Source organism: Neofelis nebulosa, chromosome 17, assembly GCF_028018385.1.
Source record: "Neofelis nebulosa isolate mNeoNeb1 chromosome 17, mNeoNeb1.pri, whole genome shotgun sequence".
Lineage (NCBI taxonomy): Eukaryota > Metazoa > Chordata > Mammalia > Carnivora > Felidae > Neofelis > Neofelis nebulosa.
Window position 1 is genome coordinate 17,157,724 of NC_080798.1, and position 23,896 is coordinate 17,181,619.

At 38.9% G+C, this 23,896-nt stretch overlaps 2 protein-coding genes across 10 annotated transcripts in view; one reads left to right on the plus strand and one right to left on the minus strand.

Annotated features, from left to right (window-relative positions):
* Positions 1–23,896, plus strand: part of ZNF568 (zinc finger protein 568) — a 166,859-nt gene that overhangs the window by 33,694 nt on the left and 109,269 nt on the right.
* ZNF829 (zinc finger protein 829) overlaps positions 14,327–23,896 on the minus strand; it is a 28,609-nt gene continuing 19,039 nt past the window's right edge. For 6 of the 10 annotated variants that reach the window (XM_058709475.1, XM_058709467.1, XM_058709474.1 and 3 more), the window contains one exon: positions 14,327–19,396. In XM_058709475.1, coding sequence (XP_058565458.1) covers positions 18,417–19,385 — 969 coding nt within the window. In that variant the 5' untranslated portion in view covers positions 19,386–19,396 and the 3' untranslated portion in view covers positions 14,327–18,416. Of the gene's footprint in view, positions 19,397–22,917; positions 22,961–23,140; positions 23,190–23,896 lie in introns of those variants that run through there. The other 4 variants (XM_058709471.1, XM_058709470.1, XM_058709472.1 and 1 more) reach the window with 3 other exon arrangements.

The following is a 23,896-nucleotide window of genomic DNA, read 5'->3' on the forward strand; positions in this document are numbered from 1 at the left end:
TTTCTCATCACTATTTCTTATATTTAAAAGGGAAATGTGTCTCATCTCCATGTATATAAAGACATTATATATGAAGTCCTTTAATATCTCATCTTTTTTGAATAGTTTTTTTTTTAGTTTATTAATTTATTTTGAGAGAGAGAGAGTGGGAGGGAGGGGCAGAGAGAGAGGGACTGAGAGAATCCCAAGGAGGCTCTGCACTGTCTCTGCACTGACATGGGGCTCGAACATGAACCACAAGATCATGACCTGAGCTGAAATCAAGAGTCAGACACTTAACCAACTGATTCACCCAGGCACTTTGTCTCTCCTTATCTTTATAATTTTTTTTATCTTGTCATAAGTACTGGAGGCCAATCTCAAGAAACAAGAAAAATCCCCAATACAAAATCTAACAGCACACCTAAAGGAACTAGAAGCAGAACAACAAAGACACCCCAAACCCAGCAGAAGAAGAGAAATAATAAAGACCAGAGCAGAAATAAATAATATAGAATCTAAAAAAACAGTAGAGCAGATCAATGAAACCAAGAGTTGGTTTTTTGAAAATAAACAAAATTGATAAATCTCTAGCCAGGCTTCTCAAAAAGAAAAGAGAAAGGACCCAAATAGATAAAATCACAAATTAAAATGGAATTATTACAGCCAATCCCTCAGAAATACAAGCAATTATCAGGGAATACTATGAAAAATTATATGCCAACAAATTGGACAACCTGGAAGAAATGGACAAATTCCTAAATACCCACACATTACCAAAACTCACATGGGAAGAAACAGAAAATTTGAACAGACCCATAACTAGTGAAGAAATTGAATCAGTTATCAAAAATCTCCGAACAAATAAGGGTCCAGGACCAGATGGCTTCCCTGGGGAATTCTACCAGACATTTAAAGCAGAGATAATACCTATCCGTCTCAAGCTGTTCCAAAATATAGAAAGGGAAGGAAAACTTCCAGACTCATTCTATGAAGCCAGCATTACTTTGATTCCCAAACCAGACAGAGACCCAGCAAAAAAAGAAAACTATAGGCCAATATCCCTGGTGAACATGGATGCAAAAATTCTCCACAAGATACTAGCAAATCAAATTCAACAGCAGATAAAAAGAATTATTCACCATGATCAAGTGGGATTCATTCCTGGGCTGCAGGGCTGGTTCAATATTCGCAAATCAATGTGATACATCACATTAATAAAAGAAAAGATAACAACCATATGATTCTGTCAATAGATGCAGAAAAAGCATTTGACAAAATACAACATCCTTTCTTAATAAAAACCCTCGAGAAAGTCGGGATAGAAGGAACATACTTAAACATCATAAAAGCCATTTATGAAAAGCCCACAGCTAACATCATCCTCATTGGGGAAAACTGAGAGCTTTACCCCTGAGATCAGGAACACGACAGGGATGTCCACTCTCACTGCTGTTGTTTAACATAGTGTTGAAAGTTCTAGCATCAGCAACCAGACAACAAAAGGTAATCAAAGGCATCAAAATTGGCAAAGATGAAGTCAAGCTTTCACTTTTTGCAGATGACATGATACTCTACATGGAAAACCCGACAGACTTCACTAAAAGTCTGCTAGAATTGATACATGAATTCAGCAAAGTCACAGGATACAAAATTAATGTACAGAAATCAGTTGCATTTTTATAACCAATAATGAAGCAACAGAAAGATGAATAAAGAAACTGATCCCATTCACAATCATAAAATACCTAGGAATAAACCTAACCAAAGATGTAAAAGATCTGTATGCTTAAAACTGTAGAAAGCTTATGAAGGAAATTGAAGAAGATACAAAGAAGTGGAAAAACATTCCATACTCATGGATTGGAAGAATAAATATTGTTAAAATGTCAATATTGCCCAAAGCAATCTACACATTCAATGCAATCCCAATCAAAATTGCACCAGTATTCTTCTCGAACCTAGAACAAGCAATCCTAAAATTTGTATGGAACCACAAAAGACCCCAAATAGCTAAAGTAATATTGAAGAAGAAAACCAAAGTGGGAGGCATCACAATCCCAGACTTTAGCTTCTACTACAAAGCTGTCATCATCAAGACAGCATGGTATCGGCACAAAAACAGACACATAGACCAATGGAATAGAATAGAAACTCCAGAATTGGACCCACAAATGTGTGGCCAACTAATCTTTGACAAAGCAGGAAAGAATATCCAGTGGAAAAAAGACAGTCTCTTTAACAAATGGTGCTGGGAGAACTGGGCAGTAACATGCAGAAGAATGAAACTAGACCACTTTCTCACACCATTCACAAAAATAAACTCAAAATGGATGAAGGACCTGAATGTGAAACAGGAAACCATCAAAACCCTAGAGGAGAAAGCAGGAAAAAAACCTCTCTGACCTCAGCTGTAGCAATTTCTTACTCGACACATCTCCAAAGGCAAGGGAATTAAAAGCAAAAATGAACTACTGGAACCTCATCAAGATAAAAAGCTTCTGCACTGCAAAGAAAACAATCAAAACTAAAAGGCAACCGACAGAATAGGAAACGATATTTGCAAATGACATATCAGATAAAGGGCTAGTATCCAAAATCTATAAAGAGCTCACCAAACTCCACACCCAAAAAACAAATAATCCAGTGAAGAAATGGGCAGAAGACATGAATAGACACTTTTCTAAAGAAGGCATCCAGGTGTCCAACAGGCACATGAAAAGATGCTCAACGTCACTCCTCATCAGGGAAATACAAATCAAAACCACACTGAGATACCACCTCATGCTGGTCAGAGTGGCTAAAATGAACAAATCAGGAGACTATAGATGCTGGAGAGGATGTGAAGAAACAGGAACCCTCTTGCACTGTTGGTGGGAATGCAAACTGGTGCAGCCGTTCTGGAAAACAGTTCCTCTGGAAAACAGTTCCTCTGGAGGTTCCTCAAAAAATTAAAAATACATCTACTCTATGATCCAGCAATAGCACTGCTAGGAATTTATCCAAGGGATACAGGAGTGCTAATGCATAGGGGCACTTGTACCCCAATGTTTATAGCAGCACTTTCAACAATAGCCAAATTATGGAAAGAGCCTAAATGTCCATCAACTGATGAATGGATAAAGAAGATGTGGTTTGGACTGGCAGGAGGAAGCCGGGGCGGAGGGGCGGCTCGCCGGCCAAGCAGAGCCCCCGAGTCGGGCTGGCAAAAGCGGAGGGGCCGGACGGACTGTGTTCCGACAGCAAGCGCGACTTAGCGTCTGGGAGGTCAGAAGTTAACAGCTCTGCTCAGAAAGCGGGAAGGCTGGAGGACAAAGGGAGGGAGAGCTGCTGAGCCCCCGGACGGCAGAGCTCAGCTTGGCGGGGAACAAAGGCGCTCGCCAGCGCCATCCCCCCGCCCATCCCCCAGCCAAAATCCCAAAGAGAACCAGTTCCTGCCAGGGAACTTGCTCGCTCCGCGCAAACACCCAACTCTGTGCTTCTGCGGAGCCAAACCTCCGGCAGAGGATCTGACTCCCTCCCGCTGCCACAGGGCCCCTCCTGAAGTGGATCACCTAAGGAGAAGCGAGCTAAGCCTGCCCCTCCCGCCCCCGTGCACCTTGCCTACCCACCCCAGCTAATACGCCAGCTCCCCAGCACCACAAGCCTGGCAGTGTGCAAGTAGACCAGACGGGCCACACCACCCCACAGTGAATCCCGCCCCTAGGAGAGGGGAAGAGAAGGCACACACCAGTCTGACTGTGGCCCCAGCGGTGGGCTGGGGGCAGACATCAGGTCGGACTGCGGCCCCGCCCACCAACTCCAGTTATACACCACAGCACGGGGGAAGTGCCCTGCGGGTCCTCACCACTCCAGGGACTGTCCAAAATGACCAAACGGAAGAATTCCCCTCAGAAGAATCTCCAGGAAATAACAACAGCTAATGAACTGATCAAAAAGGATTTAAATAATATAACAGAAAGTGAATTTAGAATAATAGTCATAAAATTAATCGCTGGGCTTGAAAACAGTATACAGGACAGCAGAGAATCTCTTGCCACAGAGATCAAGGGACTAAGGAACAGTCACGAGGAGCTGAAAAACGCTTTAAATGAAATGCAAAACAAAATGGAAACCACGACGGCTCGGATTGAAGAGGCAGAGGAGAGAATAGGTGAACTAGAAGATAAAGTTATGGAGAAAGAGGAAGCTGAAAGAAAGAGAGATAAAAAAATCCAGGAGTATGAGGGGAAAATTAGAGAACTAAGTGATACACTAAAAAGAAATAATATACGCATAATTGGTATTCCAGAGGAGGAAGAGAGAGGGAAAGGTGCTGAAGGGGTACTTGAAGAAATTATAGCTGAGAACTTCCCTGAACTGGGGAAGGAAAAAGGCATTGAAATCCAAGAGGCACAGAGAACTCCCTTCAGACGTAACTTGAATCGATCTTCTGCACGACATATCATAGTGAAACTGGCAAAATACAAGGATAAAGAGAAAATTCTGAAAGCAGCAAGGGATAAACATGCCCTCACATATAAAGGGAGACCTATAAGACTCGTGACTGATCTCTCCTTTGAAACTTGGCAGGCCAGAAAGGCTTGGCACGATATCTTCAGTGTGCTAAACAGAAAAAATATGCAGCCGAGAATCCTTTATCCAGCAAGTCTGTCATTTAGAATAGAAGGAGAGATAAAGGTCTTCCCAAACAAACAAAAACTGAAGGAATTTGTCACCACGAAACCAGCCCTACAAGAGATCCTAAGGGGGATCCTGTGAGACAAAGTACCAGAGACATCACTACAAGCATAAAACATACAGACATCACAATGACTCTAAACCCGTATCTTTCTATAATAACACTGAATGTAAATGGATTAAATGCGCCAACCAAAAGACATAGGGTATCAGAATGGATAAAAAAACAAGACCCATCTATTTGCTGTCTACAAGAGACTCATTTTAGATCTGAGGACACCTTTAGATTGAGAGTGAGGGGATGGAGAACTATTTATCATGCTACTGGAAGCCAAAAGAAAGCTGGAGTAGCCATACTTATATCAGACAAACTAGACTTTAAATTAAAGGCTGTAACAAGAGATGAAGAAGGGCATTATATAATAATTACAGGGTCTATCCATCAGGAAGAGCTAACAATTATAAATGTCTATGCGCCAAATACCGGAGCCCCCAGATATATAAAACAGTTACTCATAAACATAAGCAACCTTATTGATAAGAATGTGGTCATTGCAGGGGACTTTAACACACCACTTACAGAAATGGATAGATCATCTAGACACACAGTCAATAAAGAAACAAGGGCCCTGAATGATACATTGGATCAGATGGACTTGACAGATATATTTAGAACTCTGCATCCCAAAGCAACAGAATATACTTCCTTCTCGAGTGCACATGGAACATTCTCCAAGATAGATCATATACTGGGTCACAAAACAGCCCTTCATAAGTTTACAAGAATTGAAATTATACCATGCATACTTTCAGACCACAATGCTATGAAGCTTGAAATCAACCACAGGAAAAAGTCTGGAAAACCTCCAAAAGCATGGAGGTTAAAGAACACCCTACTAACGAATGAGTGGGTCAACCAGGCAATTAGAGAAGAAATTAAAAAATATATGGAAACAAACGAAAATGAAAATACAACAATCCAAACGCTTTGGGACGCAGCGAAGGCAGTCCTGAGAGGAAAATACATTGCAATCCAGGCCTATCTCAAGAAACAAGAAAAATCCCAAATACAAAATCTAACAGCACACCTAAAGGAAATAGAGGCAGAACAGCAAAGGCAGCCTAAACCCAGCAGAAGAAGAGAAATCATAAAGATCAGAGCAGAAATAAACAATATAGAATCTAAAAAAACTGTAGAGCAGATCAACGAAACCAAGAGTTGGTTTTTTGAAAAAATAAACAAAATTGACAAACCTCTAGCCAGGCTTCTCAAAAAGAAAAGGGAGATGACCCAAATAGATAAAATCATGAATGAAAATGGAATTATTACAACCAATCCCTCAGAGATACAAACAATTATCAGGGAATACTATGAAAAATTATATGCCAACAAATTGGACAACCTGGAAGAAATGGACAAATTCCTAAACACCCACACTCTTCCAAAACTCAATCAGGAGGAAATAGAAAGCTTGAACAGACCCATAACCAGCGAAGAAATTGAATCGGTTATCAAAAATCTCCCAACAAATAAGAGTCCAGGACCAGATGGCTTCCCAGGGGAGTTCTACCAGACGTTTAAAGCAGAGATAATACCTATCCTTCTCAAGCTATTCCAAGAAATAGAAAGGGAAGGAAAACTTCCAGACTCATTCTATGAAGCCAGTATTACTTTGATTCCTAAACCAGACAGAGACCCAGTAAAAAAAGAGAACTACAGGCCAATATCCCTGATGAATATGGATGCAAAAATTCTCAATAAGATACTAGCAAATCGAATTCAACAGCATATAAAAAGAATTATTCACCATGATCAAGTGGGATTCATTCCTGGGATGCAGGGCTGGTTCAACATTCGCAAATCGATCAACGTGATACATCACATTAACAAAAAAAAAGAGAAGAACCATATGATCCTGTCAATCGATGCAGAAAAGGCCTTTGACAAAATCCAGCACCCTTTCTTAATAAAAACCCTTGAGAAAGTCGGGATAGAAGGAACATACTTAAAGATCATAAAAGCCATTTATGAAAAGCCCACAGCTAACATCATCCTCAATGGGGAAAAACTGAGAGCTTTTTCCCTGAGATCAGGAACACGACAGGGATGCCCACTCTCACCGCTGCTGTTTAATATAGTGCTGGAAGTTCTAGCATCAGCAATCAGACAACAAAAGGAAATCAAAGGCATCCAAATTGGCAAAGATGAAGTCAAGCTTTCGCTTTTTGCAGATGACATGATATTATACATGGAAAATCCGATAGACTCCACCAAAAGTCTGCTAGAACTGATACATGAATTCAGCAAAGTTGCAGGATACAAAATCAATGTACAGAAATCAGTTGCATTCTTATACACTAACAATGAAGCAACAGAAAGACAAATAAAGAAACTGATCCCATTCACAATTGCACCAAGAAGCATAAAATACCTAGGAATAAATCTAACCAAAGATGTAAAAGATCTGTATGCTGAAAACTATAGAAAGCTTATGCAGGTAATTGAAGAAGATATAAAGAAATGGAAAGACATTCCCTGCTCATGGATTGGAAGAATAAATATTGTCAAAATGTCAATACTACCCAAAGCTATCTACACATTCAATGCAATCCCAATCAAAATTGCACCAGCATTCTTCTCGAAACTAGAACAAGCAATCCTAAAATTCATATGGAACCACAAAAAGCCCCGAATAGCCAAAGTAATTTTGAAGAAGAAGACCAAAGCAGGAGGCATCACAATCCCAGACTTTAGCCTCTACTACAAAGCTGTCATCATCAAGACAGCATGGTATTGGCATAAAAACAGACACATAGACCAATGGAATCGAATAGAAACCCCAGAACTAGACCCACAAACGTATGGCCAACTCATTTTTGACAAAGCAGGAAAGAACATCCAATGGAAAAAAGACAGTCTCTTTAACAAATGGTGCTGGGAGAACTGGACAGCAACATGCAGAAGGTTGAAACTAGACCACTTTCTCACACCATTCACAAAAATAAACTCAAAATGGATAAAGGACCTGAATGTGAGACAGGAAACCATCAAAACCTTAGAGGAGAAAGCAGGAAAAGACCTCTCTGACCTCAGCCGTAGCAATCTCTTACTCGGCACATCCCCAAAGGCAAGGGAATTAAAAGCAAAAGTGAATTACTGGGACCTTATGAAGATAAAAAGCTTCTGCACAGCAAAGGAAACAACCAACAAAACTAAAAGGCAACCAACGGAATGGGAAAAGATATTTGCAAATGACACATCGGACAAAGGGCTAGTATCCAAAATCTATAAAGAGCTCATCAAACTCCACACCCGAAAAACAAATAACCCAGTGAAGAAATGGGCAGAAAACATGAATAGACACTTCTCTAAAGAAGACATCCGGATGGCCAACAGGCACATGAAAAGATGTTCAACGTCGCTCCTCATCAGGGAAATACAAATCAAAACCACACTCAGATACCACCTCACGCCAGTCAGAGTGGCCAAAATGAAGAAATCAGGAGACTATAGATGCTGGAGAGGATGTGGAGAGACGGGAACCCTCTTGCACTGTTGGTGGGAATGCAAATTGGTGCAGCCGCTCTGGAAAGCAGTGTGGAGGTTCCTCAAAAAATTAAAAATAGACCTACCCTATGACCCAGCAATAGCACTGCTAGGAATTTATCCAAGGGATACAGGAGTACTGGTGCATAGGGGCACTTGTACCCCAATGTTTATAGCAGCACTCTCAACAATCGCCAAATTATGGAAAGAGCCTAAATGTCCATCAACTGATGAATGGATAAAGAAATTGTGGTTTATATACACAATGGAATACTACGTGGCAATGAGAAAGAATGAAATATGGCCTTTTGTAGCAACGTGGATGGAACTGGAGAGTGTGATGCTAAGTGAAATAAGCCATACAGAGAAAGACAGATACCATATGGTTTCACTCTTATGTGGATCCTGAGAAACGTAACAGAAACCCATGGGGGAGGGGAAGGGAAAAAAAAAAAAAAAAGTGGTTAGAGTGGGAGAGAGCCAAAGCATAAGAGACTGTTAAAAACTGAGAACAAACTGAGGGTTGTTGGGGGGTGGGAGGGAGGGCAGGGTGGGTGATGGGTATTGAGGAGGGCACCTTTTGGGATGAGCACTGGGTGTTGTATGGAAACCAATTTGACAGTAAATTTCATATATTAAAAAATAAATAAATTAATTAAAAAAAAAAAAGATGTGGTTTATATATACATTGGAATACTATTTGGCAATGAGAAGGAATGAAATCTGGCCATTTGTAGCAACATGGATGGAACTGAAATAAGTCAGGCAGAGAAAGACAGATACCATATGCTTTCACTCATATGTGGGTCCTGAGAAACTTAACAGAAGACCATGGGGGAGAGGAACGGGGGAAAAAAAGTTACACAGAGGGAAGGAGGCAAACCATAAGAGACTCTTAAATACTGAGAACAAACTGAGGGTTGGGATGAGCACTGGGTGTTGTATGGAAACCAATTTGACAATAAATTATATATATATATACACACACACACATACATATATAATATATTTGTTATAATATATATATATATATATATATATATATATATATATATATATATATATATATATATATAAAATAAGTGCTGGAGGCCAGATTGAGGGCACAAACCCTCCGGAGATCAATTAACCATAGATTGTTTCATGGGCCAAGTAGCTGCTAATCTGATGTGGGACCCATTTGAGCTAAATTCTCACCATAAAACAAAAACCTGTCAAGTGCAGCTGCACAACATTCTGTTGTCTTATTACTATTGGTCTGGGTGCTTTCACTGGTTTATAGTTCAGAGGCCCAACCCCTCCAAAAAAGCCACACTTTCAATAAAACAAATGCTAAGACTCATATCAATTCAAGTGGGTACCCACTTAGAAAGGTCACCTCAGTCCCACATCCCAGGTGACAACACTTTGGTCCAGGAGCTTTCTCATAAAGATGACATTACCTTAAATGACATCACCCCAATCCAAGACCAAGATGATTTTACCCCTGCACTGCAAACAGCTTTGCCCAGGACATCAAAACCTTCATTCCAGTGACACCTGTGGACTGCCTTTCCTAAGGCAATGTCCTAAGGACATTTATTGCTTTTCTTCCTTGATATTAGGAATCCAATTATCTGTCCTGAGCTCACTCTATGCTTAACTCATTATCCTAATATACTCTTTGCTCCCTGCCGAAACTTATACCCCTAGAGTCCCATTTGTAAAGGGAAATCTGGTAGAGGTCACTACTTGTGTCATTCTAAAAATTAATGGAAATTATTGCTTTCCCCAGGAGGCACTCACCTCATAGTAGTCAACTCCCTGATCCCCATGGGAGAGAACAATTCACTCCCCAGTGCCTTCTCTGCTATCCCACTTTAAGCTTTCCACCCTGACCTTCTGCCCTGCATTTCCAACCATAACTACTTGGTTACATACAAATACAAATCACTACATATACTTCACTAAATTATCAGTTCATATCCTCCAACAATATAACTGCTGGGCCTGAAACCTTGAACCAAGAAATAAACTGAGATATCACTATCAAAAATATATGTACATATATATTTGACTAGGTATATATATTTTCTATTTCTATAATTTTGAATAGCTTGGATAGTTGATGGGGTGAAATATAATATTTTTTCTTTTGCAAATGGCTTATTTCACTTAGCATAATGTCCTTCAGGGTCATCTATGTTGTAGCATCTGTCAGGATTTCCCTCTTTCTTAAGGTTGCATAATATTCTATTGTATGTGTATGCCACATTTTCCTTATCTATTCATCGGTCAATGGATACCTGAGCTCTTTTAATTCATTGAGCATCCTTATGATGGTAATTTTGAATTCTTTGGCAGTTCGTATCTCTATTTAGATTGGGCTTTTTAAAGACTTAATTGGTTCCTTTAAATCTATCATGGTATGTTTTGTTATTTTTGTTGTCGGGATTCAGCATCTGAAGAATCAGTCAACTGTCTCAGATTTTCTGGTCTCCTTTCCTACAGACAAGACATTTTCCACATGGCCTGGCTAAAGATTCTGGAGACCTCTCAAGCCTTTTCTGAGCATGTATCCTTCCAGGGCTGGTGTGTACAATCTATTTGAATAGGTTTACTGGTTTCTACTAGGAACTTGCCCTTGTGTCTGTCCACGATATTGCAGCCTATCTGGGGCGGTTAGTAAATCATGGTCTGGTGCTCCTCCTTCTATTTATTAGTGGTACTGTAGACTGGCACACATTGATGTCTTTATTCTCAGAAATACCCTCAACCTGTTGCTACATCCCTGTCAGTACTTGGACACAAGCAAGACAGTCCCTTGGGTAGCCCCTCCCCCCTCCAAAGTCGCTTAGGGAAACATTCTTCTCCTTTCTATCCCCAGAGAGAAGATTAGGGTTAGGGTTTTCCAATCAAATGTACCTCCCTCTGTTGAGAGAGAATGCAGAGTATCCCAAACTTCCTACCAGGCTTCTATGCCATTGGTTTTGTGATTGCCTGGAGTGAAAGAACCTCTTGACTGGCTTCTGGATTTCTCACAGTTATTTTGTTGATTTGATTTGGTTCTCCATAAGGGAAGGAGGATCTAGGGTGTCCTATTCCACCATCTTGCAAATGTTATCTCAGGTGCAAGTTTTTAAATTTTTTTTTTAATGTTTATTTATTTTTGAGACAGAGCGCGAGTGGGGGAGGGGCAGAGAAAGAGAGGTAGACACAGAATCTGAAACAGGTTCCAGGCTCTGAGCTGTCAGCACAGAGCCCAACGTGGGGCTTGAACCCAAGAACCGTGAGATCATGACCTGAGCCGAAGTCAGACGCTTAACCGACTGAGCCACCCAGGCGCCCCTCAGGTGCAAGTATTTATGTGAATGCAAGTTTCAATTAACTTGTAAGCACCAAGGGGCATGATTTCTGGATTGTGTGCTAAAAGTATGTTTAGTTTACAAGAAAGTGCCAAACTGTCTTCCAAAGTGGCTGTAAACATTCTGCATTCCCATTAGCAATGAATGAGACTTCTTGTTATCCTACATCCTAGCCAGCATTTGGTGTTACCAGTGTTTTGGATTTTAGCCATTCTCACGAGTGTGTAGTGGTATCTCATTGTTCTAATTTACAACTCTTTGGAGACGATATTGAGCATCTTTTTGTATGTTTTTCATCTGTACATTTTCTTTGGTGATGTCTGGAATTTTGCCCATTTTTAAAAATTGAGTTTTCTTATTGTTGAATTTTTTTTTCAACGTTTTTTATTTATTTTTGGGACAGAGAGAGACAGAGCATGAACGGGGGAGGGGCAGAGAGAGAGAGGGAGACACAGAATCGGAAACAGGCTCCAGGCTCCGAGCCATCAGCTCAGAGCCTGACGCGGGGCTCGAACTCACGGACCGCGAGATCGTGACCTGGCTGAAGTCGGACGCTTAACCGACTGCGCCACCCAGGCGCCCCTCTTATTGTTGAATTTTAAGAATTGTTTGTATATTTTGGATACTAATCCATTATCAGATAGGTCTTTCACAAATATTTTCTTCTAGTGTATGGCTTGTCTTCTCATTCTCTTAAGTGTCTTTTGCAGAGTGGAAGTTTTAAAAATTTTAATGAAGTACAGCTTACCAATCCTTTCTTTCATGGATCATGCTTTTGGTGTTGTATTAAGAAGTCATCACCAAACCTAAAGTCATCTGTATTTTCTCTTGTGTTATCTTCTATGAGTTTTATAGTTTTGCATTTTACAATTAGGACTATGATCCATTTTGAATTAATTTTTTGTGAAGGCTGTAAGGTGGGTCTAGTTTTTTGTTTTTTTTTTTGACTGCAGATGTCCAGCTGTTACAGTATCATTTGTTGAAAAAACTATTCCCCATTGTATTGCCTTTGTTGCTTGATCAAAGATTAGTATATTTGAATGGGTCTATTTCTGGGCTCTCTAATCCATTCCATTGATCTATTTGTCTATTCTTTCATAAATACACTATTTTTGTTTCTGTAGTTTTATTGTAAGTCTTGAAGTTCGGTATTGTCAATCCTACACTTCTATTCTTCTCCTTCAATACTATGTTGGCTATTCTGGATATTTTGCCTCTCTACATAAATTTATAATTTTGGTCTTTGGTGAAACTATGCCACTGGACTGTGAACATCACCAGTTTTCAGACCCTTTTCCCCAATGTAGGTGGGACAGGATGGTTAGAGTGGGCTGGAGTTGGTCATTTCTCTTCAACATGGTTAGATGCTAATAAAACCCCACGAGGTTATTGGGGGCATGCCTTGTTATGAATGCTCTAGGTGTATTTCAAAATAGTGACTTTCCCTTCCTCCTGCCAAAAGCACAATGGGGATTTTGCCAATCTTCACTATAAGAACTTGGTTGGCCTCCTGGTGTTAAAACTCATAAAAGTGTGGGGCTACCTTATGACTGGGACCCCTTGGAATCTTTAATTCTCAGGTATGTTCACACTGAGACTCTTGCAATTTGTCCAGTATAGTTTATGTTTTTCTACTGTGTTTTTTCAGTTTCTGCTAATGTGTTTCTGCTCTGGTAATTTTTTTTTTTAAATTTTTTAACATTTATTTATTTTTGAGACAGAGAGAGAGAGAGCCATGAACAGGGGAGGGTCAGAGAAAGAGGGAGACACAGAATCCGAAACAGGCTCCAGGCTCTGAGCTGTCAGCACAGAGCCCGACACGGGGCTTGAACTCACAGCCCTCACAGACCGCGAGATCATGACCTGAGCCGAAGTTGGACGCTTAACCGACTGAGCCACCCAGGCACCCCTCTGGTAATTTTTTTGTAGTGATGTTTTGATTCCCTTTTCATTTCATGTATTTTATAGGTATTGTCTTTGTAGATACCATGGGGATTACATATAATATCCTAAAGTTATAACAACCTATTTTAAATTGATACCAACTTCAATTGCAGACAAAAACTCTATCCTTTTACAGGTGGTATCTTTATTACTGATAACACAAATTACACCTTTATATATCATGTAGCCATTAACACAGATTTATATTTCATGCATTTTTCCTTTAAACTTTGTTTAAAAACGAGTTGCAAACAAAAATTACAATACTGTTTTTATATTTATCCATGTATTTACATTTATCGGGTATCTTAGTATTTTTAATGGCTTCCAGTTGCTATCTTGTAGTGCCTGATATTCGGGAGATGGAAAATACTCCATCCCCAAATTCCTAGCTTATCTGTAATAAATTCCCTTTCACCTTTCATGATTTTTGCCAAAAACAGAAACCCAAAACATTTCCAAGTGTATACACTTCCCAAAGATGCGAATAACAGCAATTAGGAGCAAATAGGATTTCATGTTCAAATTAGTTTGGATCATGCTCATATAAGCCAGTTAAATGAGAGTTTTGTCTTTTTTTCCCCTAAGTGTATTGTTTTGATATGCTGCTGTGCATTATGAGATGTAGGATTATAAGGCTATAATAATTAAAATGCAGACATGGTATTTTAACTCATAAAGTCACTCATTATATCCACATTGATTTTATTATAGCATATAACATTGTTTTAATAAAAATATTTTATAAAAGATGATGCTGGGACTTGGTCAAATTCTCAATTGTTATGTTTTCTTAATGTTTATTTTTGAGAGAGAGAGAGAGAGAGAGAGAGAGAGAGAGAGAAAGAGCACAAGCATGAGGGGAGAGAGACAAAGAGAGGGGGACAGAGGATCCAAGGTGGGTTCTGCACTGACAGCAGTGAGACCTATGTGGGGCTTGAACTCACAAACTGTGAGATCATGACCTGAGCTGAAGTCAGACGCTTAACTGACTGAGTCACACCCAGGCACTCCTGTTACGGAGTTTAGATATACAAAATCCAGAATTTCCACAGAATTATCTTTTGTTGCATTTCAAGAATCCCTCCCTACCCAAAACCTACTTGTTTTCTGGGTTTGGATAACATAGAATACTATGCTAACCAAATCAATGCTTTTTTTTAGGAAATGACTAGAGCAAGAGTTGACAAACTTTTTCTGTAATGGGCCAGATAGTAAATATTATAGGCTTTGCAAACCACTTGGTCTTATCAGAGGTACTCAATTGTTTTGTAGTGTGAAAGCAGCCAGACAATATGTGAATGTACATAGTTCTGTTTTAATGACTTTATTTATGAGCACTGAAATTCAATTTCATATAATTTCATGTTATGTATTTTTTTTTTAATTTTGACCACTTTAAAATGTAAAACCCATTCTTAGCTTACAGGCCATACAAAAACAGTCAGTGGTCTAGATTAATTTGCTATCCCGATTTACAGTGTGATAGTTAAGGTTTTATCTAAGGTTTGAGTTCAGGTAATGTGTTCAGACTGTGGTGAATATTTGTATTAATAGACTGCTAGAATAAATTTGTACACTCTTAGTACTATATGACACTAAATTATATTTTTGTGATCTAATTATTTTGACATCAGGAATATGGAAGATTCACAGCAACAAATGGCAAGCTTCTTACTTCATTTGATTTAGAAATTCCTTGAATATTTGATAGATTTTGCCAATAAAATTATCTGGCCTGGTGATCTCTTTAAGTGGAGCTATTTGCCTACATTAAAACATTTTTCCCCTTGCATTTATCATTTTAGTCTATTAAGGGTTTACATCTCTTCTTAATTCTGACAAATTACATTTTCCTACAAATACCACATACTTTGTCCAGATTTCCAGACATTAGTAAATGTGATAATCTCCTAATCATGTCCATATTTAATGTATTCATCTGTCCTTCTTTTCCCCATCAGAATTACCAATGTTTTTGTCTATATGTATTTTTTGTCAAAGAAATAATTTTATTTTCCTTGAATTATTTTTATTTTTACTAATATCTTTTCTATATTTGAATGTAGCTTGCTGTTATTCTTGCTTTTAGTCTTGTACATTTAGTTCATTTATTAATAATCTCTTGCTATTTAAACATCAGCATGCCTAAAACCAGAAAACAGACTCTTAACTATAGAGGCCAAACTAAGGGTACTGGAGGGAAGGTGGGCAGAGAGATGGATTAAATAAATGGGTGATAGGTACTAAGGGGGGCACTTGTGATGAGTACTGGGTGTTATGAGTAATGAATTACTAAATTTTACACCTGAAACTAATATTACACTGTATGTTAACTGGAATTTAAATAAAAACTTGAAAAAAAAATCAGCATGCCTATGGGCTATATATTATTTGAATATAGATTGAGCTGCTTTCAGGTTTTTCTATGTAATGTGTTCATTCTCATTCATTTAAATATATTCAGGGATTGATTTACTTCTGATTCATGTTACTTGGAAGGGTATTATCAATATTCAGATATGGTTGGCTATCATATTTTAGTTTTTCCCGTTTTGAAAAAGAATGTGACCTACATATGTTCTACTTTGGAGGGAAAGTGATTGAGTAAATATTTCATGTTTTCTCTGCTTTTTTGATAAATGAATTGTTATTCTCAATATGTAAATAGTTTTTGATGGGCATAAAATTATTGTGCAGCATGAAATACAGGTGTGAATGTAGTCTTAATCATTCTTTTTCTTTCTTGACTTTTATACATTTTTTTTTCCTTTTTTAATAGTTGTTTGTTTGTTTGTTTTGAGAGAGAGTCTGCAGGGGAGGGGCAGAGAGGAAGAGAATCCCAAGCAGGCCCTGTGCTGAAAGTGCACAGACGCAGAATAGATCCCATGAACTGTGAGATCATGATCTGAGCTTAAACCAAGAGTCAGATGCTTAACTGACTGAGCCACCCAGGCACCCCCACTATTTTTTGTTGTTGTTGTTGTTGTTTGAGAGAGAGAGAGAGAGAGAGAGCGAGCACAAGCAGGGGAGGGGGGCAGAGAGAGAGAGAAAGAATCCTAAGCAGGCTCCATACTCAGCTCAGACTTGATGTGGGGCCTGACCCCAAAACCCTGGGATCATGACCTGAGATGAAATGAAGAGTCAGACGCCCAACTGACTGAGCCACCCAGGCACCCCTTTTCCTTTTTAAACTTCATGCTGAATAAAGAATAAATGTTGGTGCGAAGCTTTTCACCAAACATTACACCCACTGGTCTTTCTCATTATGAATTCTTTGATGTCAATTAAGGTGTATTACATGGTTAACATCCTTTCTACAAATGATAATAATAATGGTGAAGATATTGATACTAGTATTAAAATAGCATTTGCTAGATAGTTACTATATGTTAGTAACAATCCCACCCATTTTACATTTCTTAACTCATTTAATCCTTGCAGCAATCCAACACACACATTAGTGTGTGTGTATATGTGTATGTATATTCACACACATATAAAATTACAAAGCAGCACTAACTTTTCTACAAGTATTGAAATATTTAGGTATTTGGTTGTGTGTGCACATATTTATAAACAAATATAGTTTTTAAAAAAAGGTCTGGAAGATTAAAAGACAAATTGGTATCAGTGGTTACAATGAGGGATATGGTTTACAAGGAGAAATACTGATCAGTTATTTTGATACTGAAACGTAATGTTTTTAAAGAAAACAAAACAAAATAAGATAGCACTAAATTTGTATTTAAAAGGCAATTTTTATAACTGTAAAATTTCAGTGAGCACCATTAAGTATGTCAGTAGTATTTAGCAAAATGATAATCTACCATAGAAAAGATTATGATACCATTAAAAATAATGATAAATAAATATTTATACTTACTGAAACAGTAGCATGATAGAAGCAGGTTATGGTACGGCATGCACATCAGATTACACTAAGAAAGCCTGGAAGGATATGTTGTAATAATATGAAAGTAGTAATTTCTGTTTGGAAGGCTTACAGATAATCTATTTATTTCCTTTGTGTGTTTTTTACAACATGAAAATATGAGTGTTACCAAAGGGAAAAAGAACAGAGCTGCCTTCAATAACAAAGTTATAATTTTGCCAGGAATTAAAAGATAGCCTATTAACAGGACTTACAGTGTAGTATTGGTAGTACCAGATCTATAGGTCAGAGCAATAGAAAAGATGGCTCTAAAATGAAGCCAATATAAACACAAATGTATAACCAAGAAGCAGAATAAAACAATGGGGAGGAAAGAATTATTTAAGAAGTAGTTTGGGACAGAATCTTTTTTGGAGGGAAGGCAGGTATAATTTAAACCTTGAATTTACATTTTAGAATATTAACAAGTTATGTATAAAAGAAAATTACAAATATGTTAGAAAAACAATGTTAACAGTGTTATGGGTTAAACTATGTTGAAGCCCTAACCCCTGGCACTTGTGAATGTGATCCTACATGGAAATAAGGTCTTTGCAGATGTTATCAGTTAAGATAAGGTCATCGGGGTGTGCCCTAATCCAATAGGACTCATGTCCTGTATGAGTCTCCTCTTAAACAAGACAGAGACCGATATACATAGGGAGAATGCAATGTGAAGATGGAGGCAGAGACTGGAGTGATGCATTACACGACAAGGAATATCAAAGATTGTTGTTATCAGAAGGCAGGAGAGGGACATGGAACAGATTCTTCTTCAAAGTCCTCAGAAGGAACCAACCTTACCAACAACTTTAATTTTGGATTTCAAAGCTCCAAAACTGTGAGAGAATACATTTATGTTGTTTTAAGTCACCCAATTTTGAGGTACTTGATATTGTTATAGTAGCTCAAAAAACTACTACACTGCTTTTTTTCCATTACCTATTTTTAAGATCTTATTATAAAGATTATGAACAGAGCTTATCTTTCACCCAGTATGAATTCCTTCATGGCGAAAAAGGTCAGAACGACTACCAAAGGCCTTTCCGCATTCCTTACAGTCAAAGGGTTTCTCACCAGTGTGAATTCTTTGATGTCTAGTAAGGTTTGAACCTTTATTAAAGGCCTTCCCACATTCATTACATTCATAAGGTTTTTCATCTGTATGGATTCTCTGATGTTGAATAAGTTCTGAGCTCTGAATAAAGGCCTTTCCACATTCCTTACATTCATAGAGTTTCTTGCCTGCATGAATTCTGTGATGGTTAGTAAGTGTTGAGGCACTACTAAAGGCCTTCCCACATTCCTTACATTCATAAGGTTTCTCACCAGTATGTATTCTCTGATGTTGAATAAGCCTTGAGTGTTGAGTAAAGGCTTTCCCACATTCTTTACATTCATAAGGTTTCTCACCAGTATGAATTCTCAGATGTGGAAAGAGCTGTGAACTCTTAGTAAAGGCTTTTCCACATACTTTACATTCATAGGGTTTCTCACCAGTGTGAATTCTCTGATGATCGTTGAGGTTTGAGCAATAATTAAAGGCTTTTCCACATTCCTTACATTCATAGGGTTTCTCACCAGTGTGAATCCTCTGATGTTGAGAAAAATATGAACTACAACTAAAAGCCTTGCCACATTCCTTACATTCATAGGGTTTTTCACCAGTATGAATCCTCTGATGTCGAGTAACAAGCGAGCCACGACTAAAGGACTTCCCACACTCTTTACATTTGTAGTTTTTTTCAGCAGAATGAGTTCTCTGATGTTGAATAAATTGTGAGTTCTGATTAAAGGCCTTTCCACATATCTTACATTCACAGGGTTTCTCTTCATTAACAGTTTTTTGATGTGGAGTGAGGAATGTGGGCTGAATAAAAGTGGGCATGTCTTCATGGGTAAATATTACTTGACTAAAATGTCTCTTCTTTAGAGATAATATCTTGGTCTCACACATGGATTCCAGATCTGAAAGAAAATAAAAATATGTATGTTCATTTATCCTATCTTGGAAAAGATTAAAACTTCAAAAAAAGATTAAGGTAAAAATAAAATCTAGGAAAGTAAATGCTTAAACAACTCTCAAATACAGCTAAGCAATTTTTAAAACTGATAACGAAAGCATGGACATTGAGGAGAGCCAACAGGAAATTCAAGAGGGTGATTAGGGAAATAAATAATCTCTATCTTGAAATACTGATGTGAATCAGAATCACTTGAAACTTCTGTAAATACACCCTGTTCAGGGCCACCCTCTATTATATACAGTGATTCTAAGCATATATACATGCTCATAAGCATATATCCCTGACACAAACCATCATACTATATGTCTTGTAATTTGTGGACAGTTGTCTGTCCTGAATAAAAAGATTACTGAGGAGGGCACCTCGGTGGCTCAGTCAGTTAAGCATCCGACTTTGGCTCAAGTCATGGTCTCACAGTTCATGAGTTCAAGCCCCACATCAGGCTTGCTGCTGTCAGCACCAAGCCTGCTTCGGATCCTCTGTCTCCCTCTCTCTCTATCCCTCCCCCACTCATGCTCTCTCTTTGAAAAATAAACAATTAAAAAAAAAGACTTGAGGAACAAATGTGTTGAAATGTATAAATGGGTGGAGGTGCAGTCAGAGACTGTGCAAAGGGTGTGCTGTTGGAAATTCACATTAGGGTATAGCCTACAGGAAGTCTAAGGTGCTGAATGATATAGGCAAGAATGGTAGGCAGGTGATAGAGCCTGATATATTGGGGATTCACTGAAACTAGTTAGTCTTGACCACTCATGACCACATAATAAAACCCCAATAAAAACTCAGAGCAAGGATTAAGGGAAGCTTCCTAGACTGTATGATGTACAAGGAAGGTGGCATACCTTGACTACATGGGCACAGAATTTCCTATGCTTGGTACCTCCTAGAATTTGCCCTATGTACCTTTTCAGCTGGCTGTTCACTGTCTCTTTTATATAAAATGGTAATTGTAAATACAGTGCTTTTCATGAATTTATGAGTTGTTCTAGTGAATTATCAAACCTGAGGAGTTGTATGAAACTCTAAATTTACAGTCAGCCAGGCAGAAGTATGGGTAGCCTGGGGATCCCAGTTGCAACTGGTGCCTGAACTAAGGGCAATCTTGTTGGGCACCTTGCCCCTTAACCTGTGGAATCTGATGTTAATTCCAGGTAGTGTCAGAATTTAATTGAAGTGTAAGACAGCCATTTGATATCAGAGAATTTGTGAAAGCCACAATACTGAAATAATCCTGTTCATTTCATCCCAATTTCACTCTCAGAATGCCAATAATAGGCTCATAACTCCCTCAATTAGTAATGAAAGTAAAAGTCCCTTCTGATGGGAAAATTATGCACAAGGGAAAAGACCATATTACCAAAAGTGGGCAGTCCTCAGTATATTAACCCAACCAGATCATCCTAAAGTAAACAAGACCCAATCCCTACTACACAGAAGTTCCAATCATCTTTTCAGTATGTCATACTTAAAAATGAGCAGTAAGCCATTGTTTATAAGACATTTGAGAAATGTTTTTCAACATGAAAAGGAGCCTAAAACAGAACAAAGTATCTGTGAGGGAACAATCAATGCAAGGAACAGAAGAAAAGGTCAAAACATATAATGAATAACCTCAGAGAGATAAGAGAATTAAACAGGCATAAGATGCTAAACAAAGGAACACAAAGGAACACTAACATATATACACACAAAGTTCTTAGAAATCAAAAATATAATCATGAAAAAGTATTTTTAAAAACCCCAAAATTCCTCTCTAAATTCTGTGCACAAAATTCTGGCTTCCTTTCTCAATTGACCTTGGAGAAATTACAGAGAATTTGGTTTTGTGGAACTGAGGCAAATTATGAAATATTTTAGGGAGACTGAAGACTTATACAAACTTGTGTGTGTTTGAGGATGGAGCTACTTGCCTAGATAGATGGTAACAGGAGGCAAGGAGAGGCTAGCCTGGTAGTAAAGTCTTTAAACTCTGGTTTAGCCTTTCCCTGAACTTCCCTGGGACCACAGCAGCCTATGTCTTTACCACAGGAATTGATGGCAACTCTGCTCAAGTTGCTGAATAAGTAGGATAACCTAATGGCAAAGAAAAAAACCTGTGGATAGAAGAATATGGCTGATCACCTGCTCTCAGGCATATGCTCCTCTACCTCCTAAGCTATTAAAACCCCAAGAGCAGGGCACCTGGGTGGCTCAGTCAGTTGGGAGTCCAACTTCAGCTCAGGTCATGGTCTCACTGCTTGTGGGTTCACGGGCTTTGCGCTTACAGCTCAGAGCCTGAAGCCTGCTTCAGATTCTGTGTCTCCCCCTCTCTCTGCCCCTCCCATGCTTGTGCTCTCTCTCTCTCTCTCAATAATGAATAAATGTTAACAAAAAAAAACAAAAAACTTAAAGAAAGAAAAAAACCCAAGAGCTGGTGGATTACAAAAGGGAAAGCATACTCTTCCGTAGATGCTGCTGCTTTGTAAATGTTTAAAGATCAAACCCTGATAAGAAGAATTACCTAGAGGAGCAGTAGCAAATAAAAGTTATCACCAGTGAACCCTTAGGTCTTAGGGCTCATCATCCTGAGCTTATCTCCGCCCACTTCTTATATCTACCTAGAGGGACACAGACCTGGGTTTACCTCTTGGCCCTACCCCAGGCACACTGCCAGACAAGGTGATTGATAATCTCTTGGGAACATGGACTCACAGGTCAAAATGGCCATACAACAGAGGGTACAACTGTGGTTGAAATAAGACTACAAACTACCATGATCATCTTTGACAGATACAGAAAAAGTATAGGATGTGGCCAAGACCTATTTATGATAACTCTGAGCAAATCAGCCCTGCAAAGTAATAGCTGTAAGTTGGTAAAAGTTATGAAAGAGAGAGGGAGACACAGAACTTGAAGCAGGCTCCAGGCTCTGAGCTGTCAGCACAGAGCCCAATGTGGGGCTCAAACCCACAAACCACGAGATCATGACCTGAGCCAAAGTTGGACGCTCAACCAACTGGGCCACCCAGGCACCCCTGAAGAAACTTCAGATATGGTCCCATTAGATCAGGAAAAAGAAATGTTACCACTACCAATGTTACCAATTAAGGCAGTCCCAGCTATTATTTATAAACAAAGAAATAATAAGTATGAGGATTGGAAGTGATAAATCTAATAATATGATGATCTAACTAGAAAAACCTTAATATGATGATCTAACTAGAAAAATCAAGAGAATAAAAAACTGCCAGACATTAAAGATCAACTTATAAAAATTAATAGTATTTTGAGTAACATCAGCAAGATGATGGAATAATAAGTGCTAGGTTCTCCTGACCCCCATAATAAACACATCAACTCAATACCAATACATAGATAAGTTCCTTTTGTGAGAAATCAAGAAACTAAGAGAATCCTACACTAGGCAAGTGTGAAGCCAGACATATTAAAACTAGTAGGAAAACTGGAGAAACCCTCTCTCACCATGATCCCCGTACTGGCATAGCGCCATAAAACTGGGAGGAAACCTCCAGCTTCCAACTTCTCCCTGAACACAAAAAAAAGTTGGAATGCAGTCAATGACTCAACTTTTCTAAGTGATGCCTAACTGACCATTCTGGAGCCTTGATTAGACCTGTTATACCCTAGACTCCTGAGGACTACAGAGAACAAAAGCACTGGTTTGAACTAGTATGCAGGCACTCACCACAGCTCCTTTCCCTGCTCAATACAGAGTGCATGGGAGAGAAACTTCAGCTCTCAGCTTCTCCCTGGGGAAGGTAAGAGGTGGATGTGTGTCAAACATTCCAACTTTTCTGGGGTTTGACTAAGGTACTGGCTTCTATCTCACCAGTCTTGGAGTGCTGATGGAACCCGGCAGATTCAAGATGTCTGAGAGCCACCAAGAATTAAGAAGGTAGTTTGAACTAGTATACAAACTTACCATAGCTCCTCCTCCTGGCCTAGTGCAGAACGAATGGATAGAAAACTCTAGCTCCCACCATCTCCTTGAAGATGAGAAGAGTTGGACAATGCAACAATTTTCTAACTTCTCTGGGAGCTACCCAAGGTACTGACTTCAATCTCACCTATCTCTATCTCAGCACTATCTCAGAGTGCAGATGGGACCTGGCAAACAGTGGGCCCCTGGGACTACAGAAAACAAAGGGGCAATTTGAACTAGCATGGAAGCACCACAGCTCTTCTCCTAGTTTAGTACACAGCGAGTGGGAGAAAAAAACAAAGCTCCCAGTTTTCAAATGTTCCAAATTTCGGGGGATTACTTAGGGCCTGGCTTCTGTCTTGGAGCTGATGGAACCGGGCATATTCTAGACACCTGGGAGCCATTGAGAACAAAGATGGGGATTTGAACCATCTTTGCATGTAACACCTGCATGTAAACATTTGCCATAGCCCTTCCCCTCATTCCAGAGCAAAGCTAGCAGGCAAAACACTCCAGCTC